Source organism: Nyctereutes procyonoides, unplaced genomic scaffold (assembly GCF_905146905.1).
Source record: "Nyctereutes procyonoides isolate TBG_1078 unplaced genomic scaffold, NYPRO_anot_genome, whole genome shotgun sequence".
NCBI lineage: Eukaryota > Metazoa > Chordata > Mammalia > Carnivora > Canidae > Nyctereutes > Nyctereutes procyonoides.
In genome coordinates this window covers 549,476-575,619 of record NW_026575112.1, presented here as the reverse complement: position 1 = coordinate 575,619, position 26,144 = coordinate 549,476, and the positions used below count along the sequence as shown (strand labels likewise).

Below are 26,144 nucleotides of genomic sequence, written 5' to 3'. Positions count from 1 at the left end.
CGAGCCTTGTACTAGGCTCTGCACTCAGGGAAGAATCGGCTTGAATATTCTCCTTCCCTCTCTCTCACTTTAAAATAAATAAATAAAAATCTTTAAAAAAAGAAAGAAGGGAAATTGCTGGTTTCTTCTTCAGGAAGGGAGAAAGAGGTAAGAAAAGTAACTTACACAACCCAGAATTAACATTTTAATAGTTTTACAAAAAATGTGTTTCAATTACTCAAGTACCTTTATCTGCACCCCCCTCACACATACATGCTTGTATCCTCTCCATATATTTACAATATATCTACTTAAATTATCATCAAGTCTTCTAATTAACACAGTGAAAGTAAAGGGGATGAGCTAGTATTTTATGCTAAGACTGGATTCTGGAACTGAGATAATGTGGCACCCCTTTTCATATGTGAATTCAGCTTTAGGGAATTAGCTGATGAATCACCAATAAAAACAGATAGAATGTCAACTCTGTAACATGTTAACTGTACTCATTGCTGATGGATTCAAATTTTTCTTTTCTTTACATGACCCCACCTGATTATAATGCAATTGTTGATCATAAGCAGATAAGACATCAGTAGTTCAACTTTTGCTATTAGTCATGCTTTTAATATAACATAGCTAATTAGATGTCTGTTATTTTTTTATGCGGTGTGTTGGGACTGGAGAGATAAAAATGAATAACCTTTTTGTGAAAAAGAAAACATTGGTCATATTCTGGAATCTTAAACAAGTAACAACAACAGCAACCTTTAATAACTTCTATGTATTATTTTAAGTATTTCAATACTTTGGATTAAGTTTGAAATTAATTTACTATTTAAAAATAACCTCCAGATTTATTTCATGTTAGATAAAAATATGACATCATTTACATAGAATAAGTAAGAGTCATTGTAAAACTGGAGAAGAACCAGCATGAGTATATGAGGACTTGATAAATAAGTAACAATTTTTTTTTAATTTTTATTTATTTATGATAGTCACACAGAGAAAGAGAGAGAGAGAGAGAGAGAGAGAGAGAGAGGCAGAGACACAGGCAGAGAGAGAAGCAGGCTCCATGCACCGGGAGCCCGACGTGGGACTCGATCGCGGGTCTCCAGGATCGCGCCCTGGGCCAAAGGCAGGCACCAAACCGCTGCACCACCCAGGGATCCCCAATAAGTAACAAATTTTATAGAGTTATGTTTCTGAGTCATAGTACAATCCATTTTGGTAGGGATTTTTTGAGTGCCACCATAACTTCTTTGTTTCTTAGACAATATATTATTGGGTTAAACATTGGTGTCACAATGGTATAAAAAAGAGAAAGAAACTTGTCCATTCCTGTTGAATGACTGGACTTTGGTCTTAAGTATGTAATGATGCCTGATCCAAAGAATAAAGCCACAACCATGAGATGTGAAGAACAAGTGGAGAAGGCCTTGGCTCGCCCAGCTGCTGATGGCAATTTCAGGATGGTTGAGATTATTTTTACATAAGATGCAAGAATCAACAAAAAAGGAATAGTGACAACTAGAACAGCAACCTCATAAACCAACATTTCAATCATGAAAGTATCCCCACAGGCAAGCTTAAGTACTGGAGGTATGTCACAGAAAAAGTGATCCAACTTATTGGACCCACAGAAGTGTAGAGAGAAGATGAGGTAGGTGAATCCTATGTGTACTGGAACTCCAGTGATCCAACAGCCAGTTGCCAATTGGATGCACAGCCTGTTGTTCATGATGAGAGGATAGAGTAAGGGGTTACAAATGGCAACATACCTGTCATAAGCCATTGCAGTCAGAATGAAGCACTCACTGGCTCCAAAGATCAGAAAGAAATACATTTGAGTAGCACAGGCCAGAAAAGAAATATTTCTGTTTTGTCTACAAAGATCTGTTAATAATCTGGGGACAGTGACTGACACATAACATATTTCCAAGGAAGAAAAGTTCCCAAGGAAAAAATACATAGGAGTCTGGAGGGAGGGATTGACCTTGGTTATTATGATAATGAGGATATTACCCATCAGAATAATCACATAGATTATCAGAAACACCCCAAAAAGTAGTCCTCGGAGGTTAGGAACATCAGAAAAACCAACCAAGATGAAATCCATTAATGTAGTGTGATTCGCCTGCAGAGGATTTTGTCCTGTGGATTCCATCTACAAGCAAAATGATTTCAAGGCTTAGAATTCACTTAATTTGCTAGGCTCAGTTGCAGAATGGGGCAAATTAAACAGATGGTTTCAAATCCACTGACAAACGATAGATATCCAGCTTTTGTTTTGTTTTGTATTTTTGGTAATAAAAATTTGAGTATATAAAAACAGAAAGCAATCTTAAACTCTAATCTCCCTGCAAATACTAATAGATATATAAATGAATAACACACTGAACCAGACAACAATAAAATAAAAGCAAAACGTGTCAGGTACCCTATTCTCAGGATAAGAACTTTGCTAGTTAACACAGGACGTTCTTTAATGAGAAATGTGCCTCCTTCCTCATCACTCTGGAATCTATTGTATTTTGTTTGTATTATTTCTGCCTAGCATCTTTTAATTTACAATCCATTTATATTATTCTTTCTTGTTTGGTTTGATGTTTCGCCTGTGAACTGCATCTCAGATAACCACAGGGCAAGGTGGTCAGTAAGACTGCATAGCCAGGCCCCGTTCAGGCCAACCCTGGCTACAGTATCTGGGAAAGAGACTGAGACTCTGATTGGAAAAACAGAATATTACCTAGCTTCCATCATAGAAAACTATTTCATTTAATATCATACAAAGTTATATTAAAAATAATGCATCATAGCAAGTCATATATTTAAAATGTAAAATAAATTATATACAATTTTATTATAATATGTCCTTAACCTTACCATGGCCCCCAAAATCATAGTAACTCTGCTTATCTTTCAAATATTATGATTCAGGAATAATTAGATAAGTTTGGTTCTTTTATGAGATATTTAAACTAGGAAAATGGAAAATAAAATGTACAAGAGAATTTGATCTTAGTGTTCATACACTTGATGCCAAACATAATGTGAGATCTGTTTTTGCACACCTTTTTTTTCCTCTAAGTATGAGTTTCTGAATATATGTAATATATATTATTAATATACAATGCATGATTAATTTAAATATATATTATGAACATATATTTTGAGTATATATTATAGTTTATTTTGGATAAATACTGTGTAGTATGAATATAATATATCCAGTTGACCCTTGAACACTGCACCAACCTTACTCTGGGTAAAGCCAAAAATCTGCTTTTAGGGAGGGTATGTGATGTGATGAGCACTGGGTGTTACAGGCAACTAACTGATGAATTTTTGAACTCAACATCTGAAACTAATGATGTACTATATGTTGGCTAATTGAATTGAAGTAAAAAGAAAAAATCTGCATATAACTTTGGCTCTCTCAAAACTTAATTACTAATATTAACAATTAACTCATGTTTTGTATATATTATGTATTATATCCTGTATTCACACAATAAAGTAAGAAAGAGGAAAAAATGTTACTAAGAAAATCATAAGGAAGAGCAATCACTTTTACAGTGTGTTCTGTAAAAATCTATGTATAGTGGACCCATGTGGTTCAAATCCTTATTGTTCAAGGGCCACCTGTATTCTAAACATCTACAGCTGACTAACCACCAGGGAGTAGAGCACTAAATGCAGTGTAGACAGAGTCTACCTAGCTCCTTCAATAAATAAGCATTTTTACACCTCCTAAGTTAGGTCTCTGCCATGGCACTACACTCTAGACACCACAACCCTTTTTGTGATGTCCATCTAGACTTCATTATTACTAACCTGTGACCTTTTTAAGATTGTCACATACTCCAAAACCCATATTGCCATGACTTTTGAAGTCTCTTCCTCAATTTCCCAGTCTCCAAATTCGCCTTCCTTCTTCCAAAATACAATCCCCCTTTTCTTCTTTTGAGACCTGGTTCTTCTCACCTCTGACAGATCCCACATGACTGAAACAATATATAATTTATATTTTCTGTTTACTTCTGACCAATCCTAAATATTTCCCTCCTTCGTTCAGAGAATCCTCCATTCTGACTTTAATTTTTCAGAAAATTTTCAGAAACTTTCAGAATACTCTGAAGATAAAAGTCCTCTCCTGGCTAACATAAGTCAAGACAAGGGATCAAGACCTGGATGTTTCAGGTTCAAATAATATGTTCTATAAACTGAGACCAAGTGCACGCTCCCCAAATCCCCTTTTGCCATCATTTCTACCTTTGTTTTGCTGATCTCTTTCTCTGTTTTCTCCTCTTTTCACACTTTGGTAATTATTTCTCCATTTTATACCTTCTCAAAACTTTCAAGATTTTATATCACCTTTCTAATATATTTCTTTTTCTCCAGAAGTTATACATTAATGAAAAACTGCAATAGAAGAATTAAATTTTCAATGACCCAGACATGTTTGATGAATGTACCAGGCAATCAATCAACATACATTTTGTAGTATATGTGTGGCTTTAATGGACAAATTTAGTGCATTCAATACAAAGTAGACTAAGGATAATAATGGAGCGCCAGACAATTTATTAAGGTCATGATGTCTAATCTGGGACTTCATCAGATTTTATGGTATCACAGAAATCATTTTGTAGGGACAGCCGGGGTGGCTCAGTGGTTTAGCGCTGGCTTCAGCCCAGGGCCTTATCCTGGAGACCTGGGATCAAGTACCACATCGGGCTTTCCTACATGGAGCCTGTTTCTCCCTCTGCCTATGTCTCTGCCTCTCTCTGTGTGTCTCTCATGAATAAATAAATCTTAAAAAGAAAGAAATCATTTTGTGATTTTTACTTTTAAGAGAAAGTAATAAAGCATATTCCAGGAATAAATTGCCCTCATGAGCTCCTTCAGTTTCATATTCCAATAGCTAGTCAAATGCTTACAGGGATGAATGATTTTTAAGTAATTCCCCATGGGTAGTGGCACAAATGAATATTTCCCATCCATCTCAGCAATCACACTGCATTCAACTAGATTCAAATTCACTGACCAAAGAAGTTCATATTGAGTAACTTATTTTTTTTTCATATTGAGTAACTTATAACAGAAATTAGATATGTTCTGGAAAACTGTCCTTATTCAAATGATCAGAGCTCAATTTTCCTTTTTTGATGCTGTAATGATAACATGTAACTCAAGGAGTTGTTTTGCGGAGTAAGCAGCATAGTTTGCATTAATCACTTTACTTAAAATAAGTTGTAGTTCTAGTAGACACTATTATGATAATTATCATACTTATTGATATATCATTATGATTTTAACTTACATATATTTTTTCTTTTGAAATTTTCTCATTTTAAACTCTTCCCTGGAGAAGACTTTTCTTAACCTAGGAAAAGAGAGAATGTACAGGTCATGTTTTGGCAGGAAAACAGATTAAAATCAATAGACTTGGGCAGCCCGGGTGGCTCAGCGGTTTAGCGCTGCCTTCAACCCAGGGTGTGATCTTGGAGACCTGGGATGGAGTCCCACGTCGGGCTCCCTGCATGGAGCCTGCTTCTCCCTCTGCCTGTGTGTCTGCCTCTCTCTCTCTCTCTCTCTTGCGAATAAATAAATAAAATCTTTTAAAAAAAATCAATAGACTCTTCTATGCTGGAAAGATACTAGCCAGCAGCAATACCTGGGGAAAAACCACTCTAACTGGGATTTTATTTTCAATTTTTTTTCTCTCATCTGTGCCAGTATCCTATACTTTGAGCAAATTAGACAAGTAGGCTTTGTTAAAGGTATATAAGCAAAATTAAATTAGAAAGTTTAATTAAAAAAAAGTTTAATTCAAATCCTATTTAATAATGAAAGCATCCTGAGAGAACTTTCTTCAACTATTTTCTTTTCTGAAATTGATCTATTTTCTTTATTAACAGTTAATGACATTGTGCAGTTTTAGCATGAGAACTTGAGTTCTTCCTTTACCAATATTTCTATTTTAGCAGGAACAAGCATAGCTATGGACAGTTAAGAGGCCTGATTATTTGAAACTATTTTTTTATTGTTAGGTTTTGAACAATTATTATGTGCTAACCACTCTGTTAATGACGTTCCCTGTGTTATCTTGTTTATTGCCTTCTGAATGAAGTAGGTGCTATTATTATTCACATTTTGCATAAAGAGCCAGAGGCATACAGGGATTAAACAATTTGCCCAATATCAGGAAGCTCGGATGTGACCCGACTTCAAACTCACCCATGTAATCAAAGGGTCAATTTTCTTAATAAAAATACAGTGGGCTTCATAGAATTTTATGGTGATGGATGGTAGTTGCACTTGTGAGTATAGGATAATGTACACAGTTGTTGAATCACTATGTTGTACACTTAAAACTAATGTAATATTGTGTGTTTGTATGTTAATTATACTAAAAAAAACCTTAATAGGGTCCATAGAATATTTAATAGGAAATACAATTTTGAATTTAATATTTTTAGTAAGATCAATACAACTAAGAAATATAAAACATTTCACAATCACGAAAAGATTCCATGTCCATTTTATGTATCATTTACTTTTATAAAAATGAAAGATTGATACCTGTAGTTATAGTTTGTATATTTCAAGTTCAGAAGATTTATCTCATAAAAGAATCTAATTGGAAGAAAGTGTTTCCTTTATGGCTTTGGATTCTTGAATTGAAAAATATGTGAAATAAAATAAGCAGAGTAAAACTATTACTGCTTACCTCTTTATACTGTGGAGAAATCACCGTGTCACTCTTTAATAAAGACTATGATCTTATGTCATGTAAATTTTGGTTTTCAATTATTCAAGGAACAAATTCCAGCCATTCTTATTTTTCTATGAAACTCATTCTTTACTTAAATTGAGTAGTGGAAATTTGGTAGAAAATAACCCCTTATTCATTGCAGGGGCATCTTCTCTCCATGACATGTTGCATTTTTAAGCTCAATAATCTGTTTATCAGGTGGTAATTTAGAGAGTAACCAAGGCTGTCTCCGGTTGGATCAGTGCTGCCTTGAAGATTCCTTCCCTATGGAGTATGGTCTGAGGATCAGTAGCCTCTTGGCTACTCCTCTTTACCTTTCTTGCCATCCTCTCCTTCTTTGGAGAATAGAGCAATTCCCCTACTACTCTTAAAGTTGGTCTATATTTATGCATGAAATTTGAGGATACTAAATTTAGAATTATTAAAACACCATTTCTTAAACTCAAATAATGCAATTTTGTGATTATCTTGAGTCCATGCATCATCTGCATTGTTTATATGTGAAGGTCCTCTGTGCCATAGGTGGGATTTTTTATTTACATTTACTTACATGAGAAAAAAATGAATTTGGACAGGAAGATTCAGTACATTGAATTTCAAATTTTCTATAATTGTGAAGTTGAAGATGGGAAAATGACATGATGAGGGTTTTAAAAATATTAGGAGGGAAAGGTAGACTGAATCTTTATTGTTGCTATAAACCTTTGGTAAGTTATCAAAATAATTAGTTACTGCATGCAGCTTTTCTCTATTGAATCATTCAACAAGTGTCTAACTATATAAGGTGTTGTTGTGCTATGCACTACACGAGGCTCAGAAAACTCTGTACTCTATAGATTGTTTTGACTGTCGGACATCTGTTCTTCTATTAAAGTGACCCATTATTCCTGCAGGCAAAGTTAAATATTTCTACTATAATGTTCTCACTGCCCTCCTATACAACTAATTTGACGCTTATGATATTGTTTTAATTTTTATTCCATAATTTGACCTTCTCTTCTTGTCATTGGCCCCTTGATTCCAGGGCATTTGTGTTGTTTACTGGTTAACATTCAGCTCCAAGTATGGAGCCAGCCACATAGAACATTCTGGGGCTTTTTAGGGACTCAGTAATTCACACTTGTATCATTTAATCTTTCTAAGTCCCTAATCACATATATTGTGTTATCTTCCATTGTTATCAGTGACTAAAATGTCTGAAAATGGGATTAGATAAGAGCACAGCATACTCTGTCATGGACAAGAGTGGAAGCCAGAAGACATTCAAGTTTAAGGGGGTGGATTCCAGTAATCTATGTGGGATCTGATGGTGGCTAAGGTGAAGATTGAGGTTGTGTATCCATTGTGAGGCATGGTAACAGGATTTACATAGAGATTGTTTCCAATGACTTTCTTCTGTTTTGATTCTCAATTTTACCACATAAAAAATCAGCTACATTAGAAAATATGACATATTTATCATTCTCCATCACTTTCCCCACATAATGTAGTCAATCATCAAATTATGCTGACTCTATGTTTTAGATATTAGTTAACTCCACTTATATCTTTCATGGACATAGACACTCCCTTAGTTCATATCTTTGCAATCTTTCTTAATTGAAATACTTTTTTAAAAATATTCTTTCTTTTCAGTATTATCTCACATTCATCAATCTTCTCTTTAATATTTCAAAGATAACATTTTTTACAATGAAAATTAAATCATGGCATTTTTTGCACTTCATTTCTTTTATTGGCTCTCCTTGGCTTTAATGATAGTAGCACGCAACATGCTAGAAACTGTGTCTGTGAAATTCAATTTTCCTTCTTCCTTTCTTTTGATTTCCATAGTAGCTAGGATGTATTTCCAGTCTCTTTTGCACCTTTTCTGACTTAATTTTTGGCAATGAAATGGAAGGTAGAACACTGTGTGCACATTTACTCACTTGCTTGAGAGGATATCACCTGCAATTCCACTCCTCCCCACTTTGGTTGGCTGGCCCAGAAATGACCACAGCAACCATGGGACCAGCCAGTAAAATATGTCAAAGTCACCTATCTTGGAATGATTATTAGACTTGAACCTCATACTAAACCTGGGATTCTGTCCTATATTATTCTTCCTCAAAACCCTCAGAATCATAGGGGTTTTTGATTCTTCTGCTTAGCAAATTAACATAGATACCTTGCTTTTTCTACTCACCCTCTGCACACATTTTCTAAGAATATCCTTCACTCTGACCTGCTCATCATACATGGCCACTATGTACCACCTGACTGCACACATCTGGCCCCCATTGATTGGCTCAATAGTAGGTGTTATACCAAACATGGTTCAACCAGAACCATTTCCTGCAATGGTGTGAATAAGAACCAAGAGGAAGCCATTTACCCTCTGTGCCTCTAGATGTAATTTTTTGAATTTGGAAATTGTTGGATGCATCTTCTTCCACACTGATTGGAGGAAAGTCAGAACCCAGACATAGGATACACAGGGGAAAATTAAACAGGTGTGTGAACACTATCAAACTTGACATACAAAAAAATAGTGGAAGAGAATAAAGGGGAAAGGAGAAAAAATGAGTGGGAAATATCAGAAAGGAAGACAGGACATGAGAGACTCCTAACTCTGAGAAACGAACAAGGGATGCTGGAAAGGGAAGAGGGCAGGGGGGTGGGTTGACTGGGTGACGGGCACTGAGGGGGAAGCACTGGGTGTTATGCTATATGTTGCCAAATTGAACTCCAATAAAAAAAAAAAAACTTGACATAAGGATATATTAGTCCTTGTTTCAAGTTATTTCCCAGATCTGGATCCTGTGCTCAGGTTCTGGCAGCTTCTAAGGGTGCTATGAGACAGTCCATTAATCGTACAGTATATCCTATTATTTCAATTTGGTGAGTTTATTTTGTATTTCTGCAGTTTTTAGTTAGAAATCTAGCTTCCAAATGTTTCTCCATGCCAAATCTCAGTGAAGAGAGGCACACAATCAGATGCTAACATTAACTGTATGTAAAAAATGATTCGTGAAACTCTTGTCACCTAGACCCTGAAGTGTTAGTGTCATCCTAATCTCTTCCCCAGTAAGGTGAGCACAGGTGATAATGACAGTTACATTTCCACTGAGAGAAGTAACCAAGGGGTAATGTCAGGGAAGTGGAATAAGGAGGCTAGAGCAAAGAGAATAAGAGTCAGATGGTTCCTGAGCATACATGATTTAGTCTGCTCATTTCCTTCCTTCTTGTGCTGTTTACCTGGTACATAAACTCCTCTTAAAACATTTAAAAGTCCCTAGCTGAATCAGTCTATCAACACATTCTGGATGCATGGAATAAAAGATACCATATCATCTTAAAAGTCCCATCCATTTCTTTGGCTTTCTCTTTATAATTCATGTACACTGCCTTGCATATAGTAGCATCCTGTTCATACATTCTTGAGTATTTAAGGCTAATTATTTGTAATATATTTTAACTATGTCTTGGCTAGTATTAGCACTTAAACTTCTTTAATGACTTCCATAAATTACATCACTTTTAATATGAAAATTTATAATTTATTTTATTTTTTGAGTTCACATTGTCCAGTAATTATAATTTATATTGTCATTTGGAGCACATTATTTTGATAATTTTCAATATCCATGTACATGGGATTTTTCAATGTTATTAATGTCTTTTTATTTAATTATGATATCATATAAAATGCTATATTTCCTTATGTTTTATAGAATATATTGATTGCTTTGGGTAAGGGACATCCTTAGGAGTCCAAACTCATTCTACACAATCCTGTGTCTACGTAGCAGTTAACATTGTTGTCAAACTGTTAGTTTTCATGACTGTACAACTATGGGAACTGTGATGGTATTAGGTCAAGTTACAGTGCCATAAATCCTGTTATTCTTACCAAAATTAATCAGTTTTTATTGCTCCTCACATTGTTTCTAACTTTTGGTTGATATCCAGAGCTCTGAAAAAAAATGATTTAACATTTTTAAAGTATTTGTTTCATTAAAGATATAGTGATTATGGAGGTCCTTGGTCCCCCATTATTGAAGTCCTCTACATTTCTTTTACTTCTTATTTTTTGATTGAAAACATTGAAATCACTTATTAATATCATTCATCATCACATATATTTTTGATACTATAGATAGAAAGCTAATCTAGTAATCACCACTAGATATGTCTTCATATTTGTATTATCGATATTCAGATTTTCTAAAGTCTATTTCGTGACAAAATGTAAAACATTGCCTTTTTTTGTGTTGGAATATCAATTTTCACCATTGAAGAATCACTGCAGTAATTAGGATGTTTTCACAGCAAATATATTAAGATCTGTTCATCTGAACCAATCAATAATAGACAGCTACTTCATATGGGTATCACATGAAGTTATCAGCCTATCCTCAGGGGATAAATTTAACACACATGGCATTTTAATTTTTATTTATTTATTTTTAAAGGTTTTATTTATTTATTCATGAGTGACACAGAGAGACAGAGGCAGAGACATAGGCAGAGAGAGGAGCAGGCTCCATGCAGGGAGTCCCAGGTAGGACTCAATCCCAGGACTCCAGGATCACGCCCTGGGCTGAAGGCAGGCACTCAACCACTGAGCCACCCAGGTGTCTCCACATGCAATTTTTAAAAGGAAAAATAAAAATTAAGAAATAAGAAAATAGCATATGCTGCAATGCCATAGTTGCATTTTTTTATTCATAAATGTATTTTTTATTGGTGTTCAATTTGCCAACATACAGAATAACACCCAGTGCTCATCCCGTCAAGTGCCCCCCTCAGTGCCCGTCACCCAGTCACCCCCATCCGCCGCCCACCTCCCCTTCCACCACCCCTAGTTCGTTTCCCAGAGTTAGGAGTCTCTCATGTTCTGTCTCCCTTTCTGATATTTCCCACTCATTTTTTCTCCTTTCCCCTTTATTTCCTTTCACTATTTTTTTATATTCCCCAAATGAATGAGACCATACATGTTAGAAAAAAATAGCTTGTTCGATTCCAGGTTTCAGCACCAAAAAAAAAAAAAATAGCTGGCAACAACCATTTAAAAATAAAATCTGTTTCTTGTCACTCTGCTTGGCACCATCTTATGAGCGCATGTTTGTTGTCTATATTGGACCCTACCACTGGAGGTTAAAGATACACCACTGCAATTAGCCATAGATACATCTTTAGTATTTACTTCTTAAATGTGTTTTTCCTTTTGATTACTCTCACCAAACCTAAGATTTAGGATAATTGTGACACACAGTTCTCTTCTGTGACAGGTGACTTGGGCATGATAATGTTATTATTTGTAAAATCAAACCTCAACCTTTATTTCACATGTTTTTAATGCCACTTATTTTGTTTCCAAGCTAAGTAAACTTTCTGTTTACATGTGTCTCTGAGTCTGTAACTTCCTTTTATCTTTCTGCTTCTCTCATCAGTGTATAAGTGAATCTGACACACTCTCAGCACAATATTAGCTAATAAGTTATATATTTTTTACAACACATGGTTAAAATGACCACAAAACTTCAGGAGGTTAAAGGTTAGGAGCCCAATTATGACAGCTTTTAACACAGATCTTCATCCAGTTGATCTTCTGTTTGCAAAACCTTAAAATTACATAGCCAATATTCACTACCTTCCTCTTTAGGGAAGATCTGGATGTAATAATTTTTGTTAAGTAGCTGGAATATACCAAGAATTCTTCTAATATTTGGGAATGATACAAGGACATATGCAATGATTTCACATTAAGATTAATCTTAATCACAAAATTTAAAGAGAACCTTAAAAATAGTACACACCAATTTCACAGCCAAAATAGTAAATAATACCTAAGTTTAGCAACAATGACCACATTTCTGTGTTCTGCTACAACAAATCCTATTTGCTCTGTTTTCAATAAACCTATTTAAGATTGTTTCTATAATGCTATGTATTTCAATAAAGCTGTATGTTTTATTTCTTAAAGATTTATTTATTTATTTTAGAGGTGGGGGGGTCAGAGGGAGAGAGAGAATCTCAAGCAGACTCCCCACTGAATATGGAGTCTGACACAGGGCTTCATCTTACAACTCTGAGATCATGACCTGAGCTGAACTTGAGAGCCAGATGCCCAACAGACTGAGCCATCCAGGTGCTCCAAAGTTATACATTTTCAATACAGCTTTTTGTACATTCCTTTTCTACAAACTACATCTTCTCACATCACCTTAACTTTTTTGTATTTAATTTTTTCCCATTCACCCAACCACTTAGATATTATCTTCTTGATGAAGTATTGCTTATTATCTTCATCCTTGGAAAAACGTTTACTATGAGCTAAAAGTGAGCTAACAGTGAGCTTTTATTTGAGCAGTGTTAAATTAAATAGGATTATTACTTGACCTATTTCAGCACCTAACCTTTACTTAGTTATTGTTTACAAAGGTATACCTGCCATTTTTAATGGACTGATGGAAATTATCTTGTCCATATTAATTTATGCATAATAAACAAAATCCACAATTATTTTTATGTATAATTCCAAACTGTATATACACATTTTTCTGCTTAAACACAGGATTTCAATATTAATAATATTTCTTTATTTTTGGATGTTTATTTGGATCTATGTGATTCTTGAATATTCATTCTTTGACTATTTCCAACTTGTCTGTTCACTCAGTATAATAATTAGAAGCTTCAGTGGCTTTACAGATTAAAATTATTTTGAGTTTTTTATTTTTATTTTTTAAAGATTTTTATTATTTATTTATTTATTCAGGAGAGACACAGAGAGAGAGAGGCAGAGACACAGGCAGAGGGAGAACCAGGCTCCATGCAGGGAGCCCGATCCCAGGGACTCAGTCCCGGGACCCCAGGATCACACCCTGAGCCAAAGGCAGATGCTCAAGCATTTAGCCACCCAGGCATCCCAAAATTATTTTGAGTTAAAGAAAATCAACAATATTTGGAATATTTTTGCATAAATGCACTTTACAATATACAAGAAATTAGGATACTTTAAAAATGTTTTTATGAGTTCCTGGGTAAAAGAATTAATGAAAATTTACATAAGAAATGCATATTTAAGTAATTAAAAATAGACAATATAATTAAGTAATTATAGCTCCCCAAATTAGAAGTATTTGTAGATTCTGTAAACGAGATTAAGTAAATGTACAAAGTTTATCTCCATATTAGCAAAGCATAACTTTAATATTGAATTAAATTGATTTTTACTGGCAATTGATTGTTATCTACAAGCAGGAAATTCATGAGCTTATTTTAAAAATGTGCCAGATACACCCACTGAACATTGATCTACTCCTTTTGTAACTATGCACTGATTAAACTCTGCAGCAGCTGAATGCGTGGGTATGTAACTTTGTGGCATATATTAATCCAAGAGACAGAAAGAGAAAGAAAGGTTGGAAATTTTGAAGAACAAAGAACAAAATAGGAGATTTGTAATTGATACATTCTAAAGAGATGGCATTTCTCTTGATAGCATATTTGGACAAGCTAACATTTATTCATTAGTGAATATATACATATGTGAAGAGAAGGATATAGGGAAAAAGGTGATAAGTTTATGGTAAAATTAAATATAGTCCTGAAATTCGATTTAAGCATCCTTCCAGGAGATAATTCAACATATTAAACTGTAAATCTATTTTAAATTAAAACATTATAAGCATATCTGATATGTAACAATCTCTACACACCACAAAATGGTAGAATAAATTGCATAAGAAAAAAATAAGTCAACGATTACAATTATTCTACATGGCTTTTTTTCATTGATATATTTACTTTTGAATGTAAAATCTGAATCTCTTTCATTCTCTAACCAAGATTTCGAATAAATTGCATAAGAAAAAAATAAGTCAACGATTACAATTATCTAATGGCTTTTTTTCATGATATATTTCTTTTGAATGTAATATGAATCTCTTTCATTCTAACAAGATTTCATTAAAATAGCCCTATTTTTTAAAGACCCAGCAAAAACAAAGAGTAATTAGATGAAAGTCCTAAGTCCATATATAAGATTGATGATTCACTTTATATCTAATTGGGTGCATGCAAGTGAGTTAACATACTTAGAAATATCCTAATGAAAAATCTAAGATTCAATCAACCTAGAAAGTTCATTTAATACCTAGTTCAGAAAATTTACTAAGGAGATCCGAGAAATGAAGGGAATCCTTGTCCTGATAGTTACATTCCATAAAGCTTTCTTTACTTCTCTATTCCTGAGGCTGTAGATCAGAGGATTCAACATGGGGATCACCACTGTGTAAAACACAGAAGCCACTTTGTCCTTATACAAGGAGTAGCTGGAACTAGGTCTCAGATAGGTGTAGATGGCGGTGGCATAGAACAGAGTTAAAGCTGTCAAGTGAGAGCCACAGGTTGAGAATGCTTTGCGCTTCCCCTCCCCTGAATGCATATGGAAGATTGAAAACAGAATGTAGGAATAAGAGGTCAGGATGACCAACAAAGCCCCGACCATATTCATACCAGCAAATGTGGAAAAGATGCTTTCATTCAGGCGTGTGTCAGAACATGAGAGTCTAAAAAGTGGAGGGCTGTCACAGAAGAAGTGGTGAATGACATTGGAACTGCAGAATGGCAAGCTGCTTACATAACTTGTGTTAACCATGGAGTTCAAGAATCCTGCTGTAAAAGCCCCTGCTGCCATTTTGAGGCAGACAGGCCTGGACATGATCAAGGAGTAAAGTAGTGGGTTGCATATGGCCACATAGCGGTCATAGGCCATTAACCCAAAGAGGATGCATTCAGTTGTGGCCAAGGCGATGAAGAAGTACAATTGCAGGAAGCAGCCAGCAAAGGAGATGGTTTTCTTCTCTGACAATAAGTCTACCAGCATCTTTGGGGTGATGGTGGAGGAGTAACAAACATCCACAAAGGACAAGTTAGCCAGGAAGAAATACATGGGTGTGTGAAGTTGGGAATCAGTCCTGATTAAGAGGATCATCCCAACATTCCCCAAAACTGTAAGTGTGTAAATCACCAGAAAAAGCAAAAAGAGGATGACCTGTAGCTCCATTGTGTCTGCTAATCCCAACAGGATGAATTCAGTTCGTGAAGTATGGTTTCTTCTGGTCATTTGTTACACACTTAGTTTGCTTAAACTTGCATTCGGTGTAAATATTTTCCTCTCCTAAGTTTATAAGCAATAAACGTGTTAATGAGGTCTTTCACACATGAGAGAATACAACAAGGTAGTAAACAGAGTGATGGAGGAAGAGGAAATTGGGGGACAAACAGATCAGCCTTTGAATTTAATGAACAACTGTCTATATTGAATCAGATTCGGGGCCTCTCAGCTCACTAGTGAAAGACCACACACTCGCATTCAGTTTCTGCAAAATTTAGATATGTTGTTCTGTTCTTTCATTCCAGCCAGCATCCATATACAAATGATAACAATATTCTTACTGCAAACTCTCTCATTCTGTAAACAGATATGTGTGTTTAATTACTTTTTTTTTCACTCAAGAGCACTCTGAATATTTTTCAACACCAAAACTCCCAGGAATCATGCCTGTCTACCCCAAGTAACAAATATTGGGGCCATTTCTAATTACCAATATTTTGACACCTCTCATTGACTTAAGAATAATTCTGTAAGGTTTTAAAAGTGAAGGAAACAATTGTTCTTGTACAAATACACTCTCAATTAACATCATGTAGTAGCAGACATACTACTTGTCCACCTCACTGAGTAGTAGCATCAAATCTTGCTAAATTCCTTCCTAGTATCTTACCTGTATAGATTAGTATTTTCTTTTTCATTAGGAATTCTCGATTGAAGCTTAAAAATCAAACACAAGAAATTTTTGTATTTAAATGAAATATAATGCAATGAAAATGTGAATTAACCATTTGTTAAAACTTGAGAGACCTAAAAAAATTCACATTGCCATGCTTTTATATAGTTTTTCAGAAAGAGAAAAGGGTAACCATAGGAACCAGATTATATATTTTAATTGTGAGTCAATCCTCTACAGGCAGAAAATCCAGTGTCAAAGGAAAACACTTTATGATCACATGCAGATATACGGAATCAAACATTATGTGGATCTTGCATCATAAAGGCACTCTTGATCTCTGTGTTACTTTAAAGTCTTATCAAAATAATTGATGAATTATTATATAATACAATGCATGTTAACTACATTGGAATGTAAGATGACTTAAAAAGTAGTCTTTTGCCAATGTAAAAAAAATAATTTTAATTGGCTATTCATGTTTCTTCTTTGTATTTGTAGCTTATTCCAAATGAGTACATGGCCCAATACCAATATACTATTCTTCCCTTACCTTTTCACTAATTGAAAGAATTATTCTTCTTTCCCACCCCTTTTGTGTGTATAAGTGTTTACAGTGTGTGAGTGTGTGTGTGTGTTCACCTTTCCCTTTGTCTTGGCAAATTTATCCTTTAATCCAAATATCTTGCTGAGTGAATTTAATGACAATGAGAAACTAAATCCATTTTACAATGTTTAAAGAAATATTATACCCTAAGTAAATAATATAATGGATCAGAAAACCTAACTTCTTTTTATTATTTTAAAAATGTGTTGGCTTTTTGCAATTATTTTCTGGTGGAACAGGATATTTTCCATATCTAAATACAAGTAAAAAGAAAGTGGAAAAAAAAACCCACATTGAGCAACCATACATACAGTCTACCTCCATGGAGAGGTCATAATATATCAAAGTTTCCATTTAAATTGCCAATTAATCCTTCACACCAGCCTTTGAGGTTACATTATTAATTTACACATTTTATAACTGAGGTTTCAAGTTATTAGATGACTTTTCAATAGACAAACTATGAAGAAGTGGAAGAATCAATTTGAGGACAATCTTCAACAGAAAGAAATAATAGAAATAATACCCACCTACCCACCTACCTAACTTTCTTGTCCCATCTCATTTTATCATAGTCACTTAGAAGATTATAAATATATGTAAATAGATATATGTTACATGTTAACATATGTACACATATTTGCATGTGTCTTCCAGTAAATACAATCTTCCAATCATCAGCACAGACAAGGTATTTCTGCATCTAAAAAAGAATTTTAACATCTTGCAAGATATTACTTAAAAGCTTGACTTGTAAGAATGTCATTCTTATGCCATTAAAAACTATCTCCTAACCGATCTCTAAAAAATCCATAATATTTTTTAGAATGTCTAAAAATTAATTAGCAATGTGAGAGATGGAGTGCTTCAAAATATTTGTAATTAAACAACCAGAAATGTGAATTAAGAGAGACAGAAGGAGAATTAGCACAGTGAGTCTTCACAGATGCAAGGAAAGGAGACAATGTTATAAACAAAGAAGAGATCAATATTATTATGCCAAAATAAAAACAAAGATTGAAAAAAGATTAAATTTGTTGAACAATAGAATATAATTACGGGTCTTGAAAGGAGTTTCACTGAAGCAGTAGAAAGAAAAACATGAAAAAATTTAAATTTACAACATAGCTAACTAAAAACGATAAAATTTTGAGTTGGAAGCTGTCAGTTTTTTAAAGTCAGGCTTGATGCACCATAGGTTTCCTATGGTAAATTATCACCATGTCTAGGTACGCAGTTTGGTGAGTTTTGACAAACACAGTCTTGCAAACATCACCACCATCAAGACAGAATGTTGCTGCCAACCTAGCAAATTCCATTATGTCCCTTTATAGACTATTCTACCCATTTCTCCAGACTGACAATCACTGGGAAACCACTGATGCAATTTAAGTCATGCCTTTGCTCTTCGCAGGGTGTGATCTAAATGGAATCACAGAGTTGCTAGAGGAGGTGATTGAAAGGATGTGACCTCCAGTTGAGTTGTGAGCTGAACCTAGGCAATCAGAGGTTCTTTACTCTTTTCTTGTCCTTGAAATGCACATTTTGCCCATTATTCCAGTGTTGGCAGCCATTTTGAGGACATAGCCTTGAGAGAGTAAGATGTTGTCAAGACCATCGGAACTGAAAACATGACTGAATCCAGAAAAGGCCTCTATATAATAACTTTCAAGATTCTAGTGAGCGGATGTGGAAATCTACTTGTTTTGCTGTCTCCCAAAACAAGTGTTGTATATAAGTTACCTTGCTTATTAAACCTGCCTCCATCTCGAATGATCTGCCTTTTTCTTAAATCTCTGCTTGCCATCTGTGTTTGGGCTAGTTTGCAGACCAACCATAGTGTGTAACCTTTTGAGTCTGGCTTCTGTCCCTCATGGTAATTTTGAGATTCAATGATGTTGTTACTTTTATCCATTTTCCCCCCTTGTATTACTAGGTAGTAGTTCATTCTATAGATGTGTCATCAGTTGGGTCTGTTTCCAATTCAGAGAAATTATGGATAAAACTCCTGTTCATCTATGTTTTTATTTATCTTGAGTAAATAGAAATAAAATTGCTGGAAGCTATAGTAAGCATAAGCTGTTTAAGAAATTGACAAACTTTAACAAAATTATCATGTTGCTGTTTATTGTCAACAATTTTGAGAGTTCCTGTTCCTTTTTTTTTTTTTTAAGAGGGAAAGAGAGAGCACGTATGAGCAAGAGAGAAAGAGAGAGAGGAGAGTGTGTATGTGAGCAGTAGGCAGGGGCAGGGAGAGAGGGAGAGAGGATCTTACAGGCTCCATACCCAGCATGGGGCTCCACTTGGAGCTAGATCCCACAACCCTGACATCATGACCTGAGCCAAAATCAAGAGTCAAACTCAACCAACCGAGCCACCCAGGCACCTCTGTTTTATTCAAGAATTTTTAAATTAAATTTTACTTCTGGTCTACCACTTTTCCCTTGATTTTGGTGTATGATTTGATGTAAGTTTCCTTTCTCCCTCCCTCCCTTCTCACTTACCTCTCTCTCTCATTTCCTCTCCTTTTTTTTTTCTTTGTCTCTTTTCCTTTTCTCCTTGTTTTGCTTTTGCTTATTTGTTTGTTTGTTTTTGGCAATGTCCAGTTGATCAACCAACCAGTGAGTTGAATCTTTCCCTGGTTTTCAAGGTCTTCAAGTTCTGGGAAACCAGCATTTCTCAGGACTCCCCTAAACTGCTTATTCGGATCCAGGCTCTAGCACCTGAGTTGATAATATTTGCCATTCAGTGGTCAGGCCACATGCACATATCAATTCCATAAAAAGAGTAAGCAACAAGGTAGGGTTGTCTTCTGGAATGCAAGCTCACTACATATCTATTAGGGTTTCCATGTCCCTATAGGATAATGAGGAGGTGACAGGAATAGGTCATCTCTTTTGAAGACCTCTGAGTTATAAACTTCACCAAGACTGATCTTTAACCTGAAATAAGTGGCCATGGTTTTTGCCTTCAACTTCCTTATCACAGTAACTAATCCAGGTAGCCATGACTTCTATGACCTGGTCAGATTAAAACAACATTCTTATGATATTATTTTCTTAATGGGGTATGCTGTTCATAGGTACCAACTTTTCTGTCCTACCACAGATGACTCCTCTTGTGATAATTACAGGAAAAATAGAAAACAACATAGCTGCTCAGGCAGGCTTAGAATGCTGATGATATTCTTGCTGTTTCTTCTATAATATGTTCATTTATGTTATATAAAGATAAATATTTAAGGGCCCAAATATTGAATATATTAGAATTACTTTGCACAGAGGGGAGGAGTGGGAAATACATCTCTGAGTAGACAGATGTCATAAAGTTTGAGACCCTACATTCTGTATTGGATCTTTGCTACTGGTGGCCTTCTTTTTAATGCCATCAGTGACTTGCTTTATGCTAAATCCAATGGACTTATTTCATTATTTATCTTAATAATGTTTATAAAGAATTGTACACATCTGTGAAAACTTCTTTCAGTGTATTGATTCCTTCTGATTACTTTATAGACTTTCACAGAAGGTGCATGACAAATCATCTCTAGTGTTTTGTTTTGATGATTGCATTCTCTTAACCTGTTATAAATTTACTCATCAAAAGGATATTACAGTGTATGAGATGCACAGTAATTTTTATATTTTCACATGTCACATATTCAGTTATTAGCAAACAAAAATGTCTACATAAAAAAGAAATTATGAAAGGGTAATTTTAAATAAACTAAATTTTGTTAATCATTGAGCTTCATCATAGAGGTTACTCATTTTTATTGATTCAGATTTCTATACATCTTCATATTATGATATATGATTATTGTATACCTTAAATATTTTATAAAAAACTTCAGCATCAAAGATAGAATAAAGCCCTTAATTAGAAAAATTTATTCAATTATAATCTCAGGACACATAAATAATAAAATTGATCATTTCAGTTACTTGCTCATATATTTTTTCTTTTTTCTTTTTTTCTAACAAATTTTTTGGAGCACAAAGCTTTACCCTTATTAACCAGGTTAAAAGAACAGTCTTTGTCATATAGTGAACAAAAATATTTGTGAAAAAAATTGTGGATAAATAAATAAAATGAATGGACCTGATTATATTTTAGACTGTAAATTTAAAAATATTTAAGTCATTTATAAATAATTAGATTTATAATTAATCACTTAGATGGTAAACATTTTTTATCTATGTAATTTATCTAAATATCAATCTTAAAATGCTAACATTTTATTCTAATAACTTTATTCAAATTAATAAAGCAAATACATGTAATAAATTGTAAATATTGTAGGAAAAATGGGTTTTTAATATTTTTAAAGATTTTATTTATTTATTCACGAGGGACACACACAGAGAGAGAGAGAGAGACATAGGCAGAGGGAGAAGCAAGCTCCATTCAGAGAGCCCAATGTGGGACTCGATCCTGGGACTCTGGGATCATGCTCTGAGTCAAAGGCAGATGCTGAACCGCTGAGCCATCCAGGTGTCCCTGGGTTTTTAATTTAGTCATTTCTGTTGCTGAAATGTATGTGTGGATTTTTTTATACTTAGAAGAATGAAAAATGTTGATTCATTAAGTAACTCTAATGTCTATTGATTTCTCTTGAGATTCAATAAGAAATGGCATAATTAGGAAGCATTCTGAAGCTGAACCCTGTATTTTCCCCAATGAAAAAGGTAATAATTCACAATTTTCAAAGGGATTTGTTACATTAGAATAAAAACACTAAGGAGTCTTGATTTCTTTATCATATAGTGATTATTTTTCTCTGAGGATAATCATCACCACAGTACTTATCTCTTCAGTAATAATTGCACTGTATATTCTTTGAATTTAAGCTAAAAAATGCACCAAAGATTATTGTGGAGGAGACCCACTGGGCATTTACTTTGAATGGTTGATCTATCTCAAAAGGTAGTAGCATCAGCAATGAATATTTGTGACTTAAAAAGGTGAAATGATGATCCTTTAGAAAAGAGTAGAAATCACTTTTAGTGGCATGTCTTCTTTTACAATTCAATAATAAAAAGTTTAGGATTTAGTTGCTTAAAGTTTCATTTCAAAAGATTTGTCGTTGCAAAGGTTTTGTTTTGTTTTGCTTTTATATCTTCTTCTAATGATGATGCAAGACAAGCCAGGCAAACTGAATTTGAAGGCTCAGACATAATTCCAATTAAGACCAAAGATTAGATTATTAAGTTGGCATCCTATAATGAAAACCAATAAACAAGACTAGAGATATTACTTTAAAATTATATAAAAGATAATGGTGTTCAATGTTGTCCATTCTAGGTCACAATTCAATGGAAGATAAAGCTAGCAGAAAAAAAAATTGAAAACAGAACTTTAAAATCCATATGAAATATATTCATGGAATATAAATAAAATAGCAAATTATGAGAAGTTTTACAAAGTGATCTTTAAATACAGTGCAATTCCAAAAAAAAATTAAATACTTATTGAATAACCCCAAACTAAAAGGCTAAGTCATTTCTGAAGAGTATCCTAACATTATTGGTTAGGAAGGAAAACTTACCAGTGAAGAAAGTTTAACAGAGGCTGATGATCAAGACAATACAGTCCAGAAACAGATTCGCATGTAAATAAAAATTTAATACATTACAGGATGTCACTGAGGGTGAATGGAGACTTTTTTCCCCCTTACTTAATTAGAGAGAGAGAGAGAAGGGGCAGAGAGAGAAGAGAAAATCTCAGGCAGACTCCTCACTGAGCATGGAGCCCAATGCAGGGCTCAAGGTCACAACCCTGGGATCACAACCTGAGCCCAAACCAAGAGTTAGACACTTGACCAACTGAGCCACCTAGGTGCCCCAAGAGCATATATTTTTAAAAAACGGTGAGGAAAATACACTGTCTGGATTCAAAAAAGAAAAGATCCCTACTTAAGACAATAGACAAAAAATAGCAATTCCAGATATTAAGGACTTAAATATCTGACACTTCCACTATGTTGGCAAAAAAAATATATGTTAAATATCTGACCATAACAAGTATTAGTAAGTATATGGAAGGTATTACATGCAATTATTGAGAGTATAAATATGAGTAAGAAATTTAGAAAACATTTTGTTATATTTTAAAGTTGAACACAAGTATACTGTCTATCCAATCAATACCACATCTAGGGATGTACCCAGACTTATACCTGTGTACCATGTGACCCATAAGGTAGACTCAAGCATTAGTCATGATAAAAGGTAATGGACAATTTAACTATGACACATTAAGAAAAAATAGTTCTACAAAACTGTAAAATTAAAGAGCTTGGGAATACATACAAACGTAGGAAAGCATTAGAAACAGAATACTGGGGATGCCTGGGTGGTTCTGTGGTTGGACCAGGACATGATCCCAGGATCCAGGATCAAGTCCTGCGTTGGGCTTCTTGCAGGGAGCCTACTTCCCCCTCAGCCTGTGTCTCTGCCTCTCTCTCTTTCTGAGTCTCTCATGAATAAATAAATAAAAATCTAAACAAACAAACAAAAAAGGAAACATAATATTGAAGAAAAGCAGAAGGATAAACTGGATGCCATTGCATTTGTAATATTCAAAAATTTATTTATGTTTTTAAATTTTATTTATTCATGAGCGACAGAGAGAGAGAGAGAGAGAGAGAGAGAGAGAGAGAGAGAAAGAACAAGTGGTGGGGAGGGGGAGAGAGAGAGAATAGCAGAATCCCTGCTGAGCAGGAAGTGATTTTTAAAATTAAAAGCTAGGGAATGAAAAATACAGAAGAGTAGTTGTCACTGTCAAGGAAGCAGGATAATAGGGGTGATCACACAGAATTATTGATTTGGGCAATACTCAGAGTTCTTTGTTTTTTCACTTCACTTGGGAGGTGAGTTTATATGTATTCATTTATTTTTATTTTCTAATATTTATTTTATATTTTTGGAATACATTAAATTTCACATTTTACATACCAAAGAATAAAGAAGTTTGAAATCTTAATTAAAAAGAATAAAAGGAAAACCCTTGGGGAATTTTTTTTTATTGGAGTTCAATTTTTCAACATATAGCATAACACCCAGTGCTCATCCCATCAAGTGCTGCCCTCACTGCCCCTTATGCAGTCACCCCCCCACCTCCCTTTCCACCACCCATTGTTGGTTTCCCAGAGTTAGGAGTCTCTCATGTTCTGTCTCCCTTTCTGATATTTCCCACTCATTTTTTTCTCCTTTCCCCTTTATTCCATATAATGATAATAATAATGAATGAGACCATATAATGTCTGTCCTTCTCCCATTGGCTTATTTCACTCAGCATGATACCCTCCAGTTCCATCCACGTCAAAGCAAACGGTGGGTATTTATCATTTCTAATGGCTGAGGAATATTCCATTGTATACATAGACCACATCTTCTTTATCCATTCATCTTTCGATGGACACGAGGCTCCTTCCACAGTTTGGCTATTGTGGACATTTGCTGCTATAAATGCTTAAAACATTTGTCCACTGGAAATCCATGAAGACCTGGGGGCACTCACCCCGGCCTTAGCCCGGCTCCTCGTGGGGCCCCTCCCCCTTGAATGCAAAAATTTTTTGAATTTAGTACTTAGGGCAGAGGTGCCCAAGACCGCCAGCAGGTTTGATGATTTACTAGAAGGACTCCGAAACTTAGAACGGCTATTATAATTAGGGTTTAAGGTAAATGGAGGACTATGGGTAGCTATGCTGTGTCAATGCATGGCATGCATGAGGACAAGAGGTATTTGGGAAATCTCTTAATTTTGCTATGAGCCTACAACTCCTCTAAAAAATTAAATCCAGAATATAATTAGGGTTTATTAAAGATACAGACTTAGGTTAAAATTTCAAAAGAAAAAGGTGTGTAGATCAGTGTCCAGGAGAATACAGGCATAGATAGCTTCTTCTTGTACTCTCCTGGTGAGGTCACACAGATCAGCACTTGGTTGTCCTAGCTATGTTTCCTAAGGATTCTTATGAATTCTTGCCAACTAGAAAAACAAAACCAAGTCTTAGTGTACAGGTTTTTTGTTTTTGTTTAAGTAGGCTCCATGCCTGGTGTGGAACGCAACGTGGAACTTGAACTCAGGACCCTGAAAGCAAGACCTGAGCTAAGATCAAGGGTCAGATGCTTAACTGACTGAGCCACCCATGTGCCCCAGTGTACAGGGTTTTAGTGGAGGCTTGGAGAGCCCACATTACTGTCCATAGGTATTTAGTCTCCGATTGATCCACCCCAGAATTCAAACTGGCATTTGTCATTAATTACGTCATTAACTTAAACTCATGTCAGACCCCAGGATACAAAGGTACTCTTATCAGGTAGGCTATTCCAACGTTTCAGAAGTTATCTCTGGGAGGTCAGTAAAAGGCCAGTCCTTGAAGACCTATGGAATATGCAGAGTCTGGGCAATCCAGGCAGGCTGAGTCAGCCCATTATGGCACAGTTCCAACATGAAAACCTTGGTGACAGTGATTCTTATATAATTGTAACTTGCCTTTTTAGTTTTGCCAATATAGAAAATTAATGTATTTATAAACTATTAGTTAATTATCCTTTATGAATGTCATCAGCTGATTACTTCCATTTATAATTAGTATTCCCAATATGGTACTCTTCCAACATAGCCATGATACCCTATGTGGAATGTAGCTTTTCAACGACATGATGATTTCTCTCCTTCCCTGCCCCACACAAAAGAAACAAACATCCTGAATAGTTTTGTTTGTCTTGGCAGGGGAAACAAAGAACTTTCAAACATTTTGTCTCTAAATGTGTAAATCCCAGGTTCCTGAAAAATAAAAATTAGTTTGACTCTCAGTATCACGTGAAAATATACAACTATCTGCAATATTGAAGACCAGAATATCATATTGCATCTGCAAATATTGGCAATCTAAAAACCTTGTTTCTGTGGGTCTAATCAACTAGGGAATGTTGGTATATCTTCCATTTTGAGTTTTGCACTCAATTACCAATATGTGTGGCAGGCA

General features: G+C 34.8%; 2 protein-coding genes across 2 annotated transcripts; both read right to left on the bottom strand.

Moving 5' to 3' along the window:
* Positions 1 to 1,192: 1,192 nt before the first annotated feature.
* Positions 1,193 to 2,149, bottom strand: LOC129514953 (olfactory receptor 10AG1-like). Its single transcript, XM_055333644.1, has one exon. It carries the CDS (start codon positions 2,147 to 2,149, stop codon positions 1,193 to 1,195), a length of 957 nt encoding a protein of 318 aa, XP_055189619.1.
* A 12,757-nt stretch (positions 2,150 to 14,906) lies between these two features.
* Positions 14,907 to 15,878, bottom strand: LOC129514910 (olfactory receptor 5F1). The gene has a single exon (XM_055333599.1). The coding sequence runs from the start codon at positions 15,876 to 15,878 to the stop codon at positions 14,907 to 14,909; it is 972 nt and encodes a 323-aa protein (XP_055189574.1).
* Between the last annotated feature and the right edge of the window lie 10,266 nt (positions 15,879 to 26,144).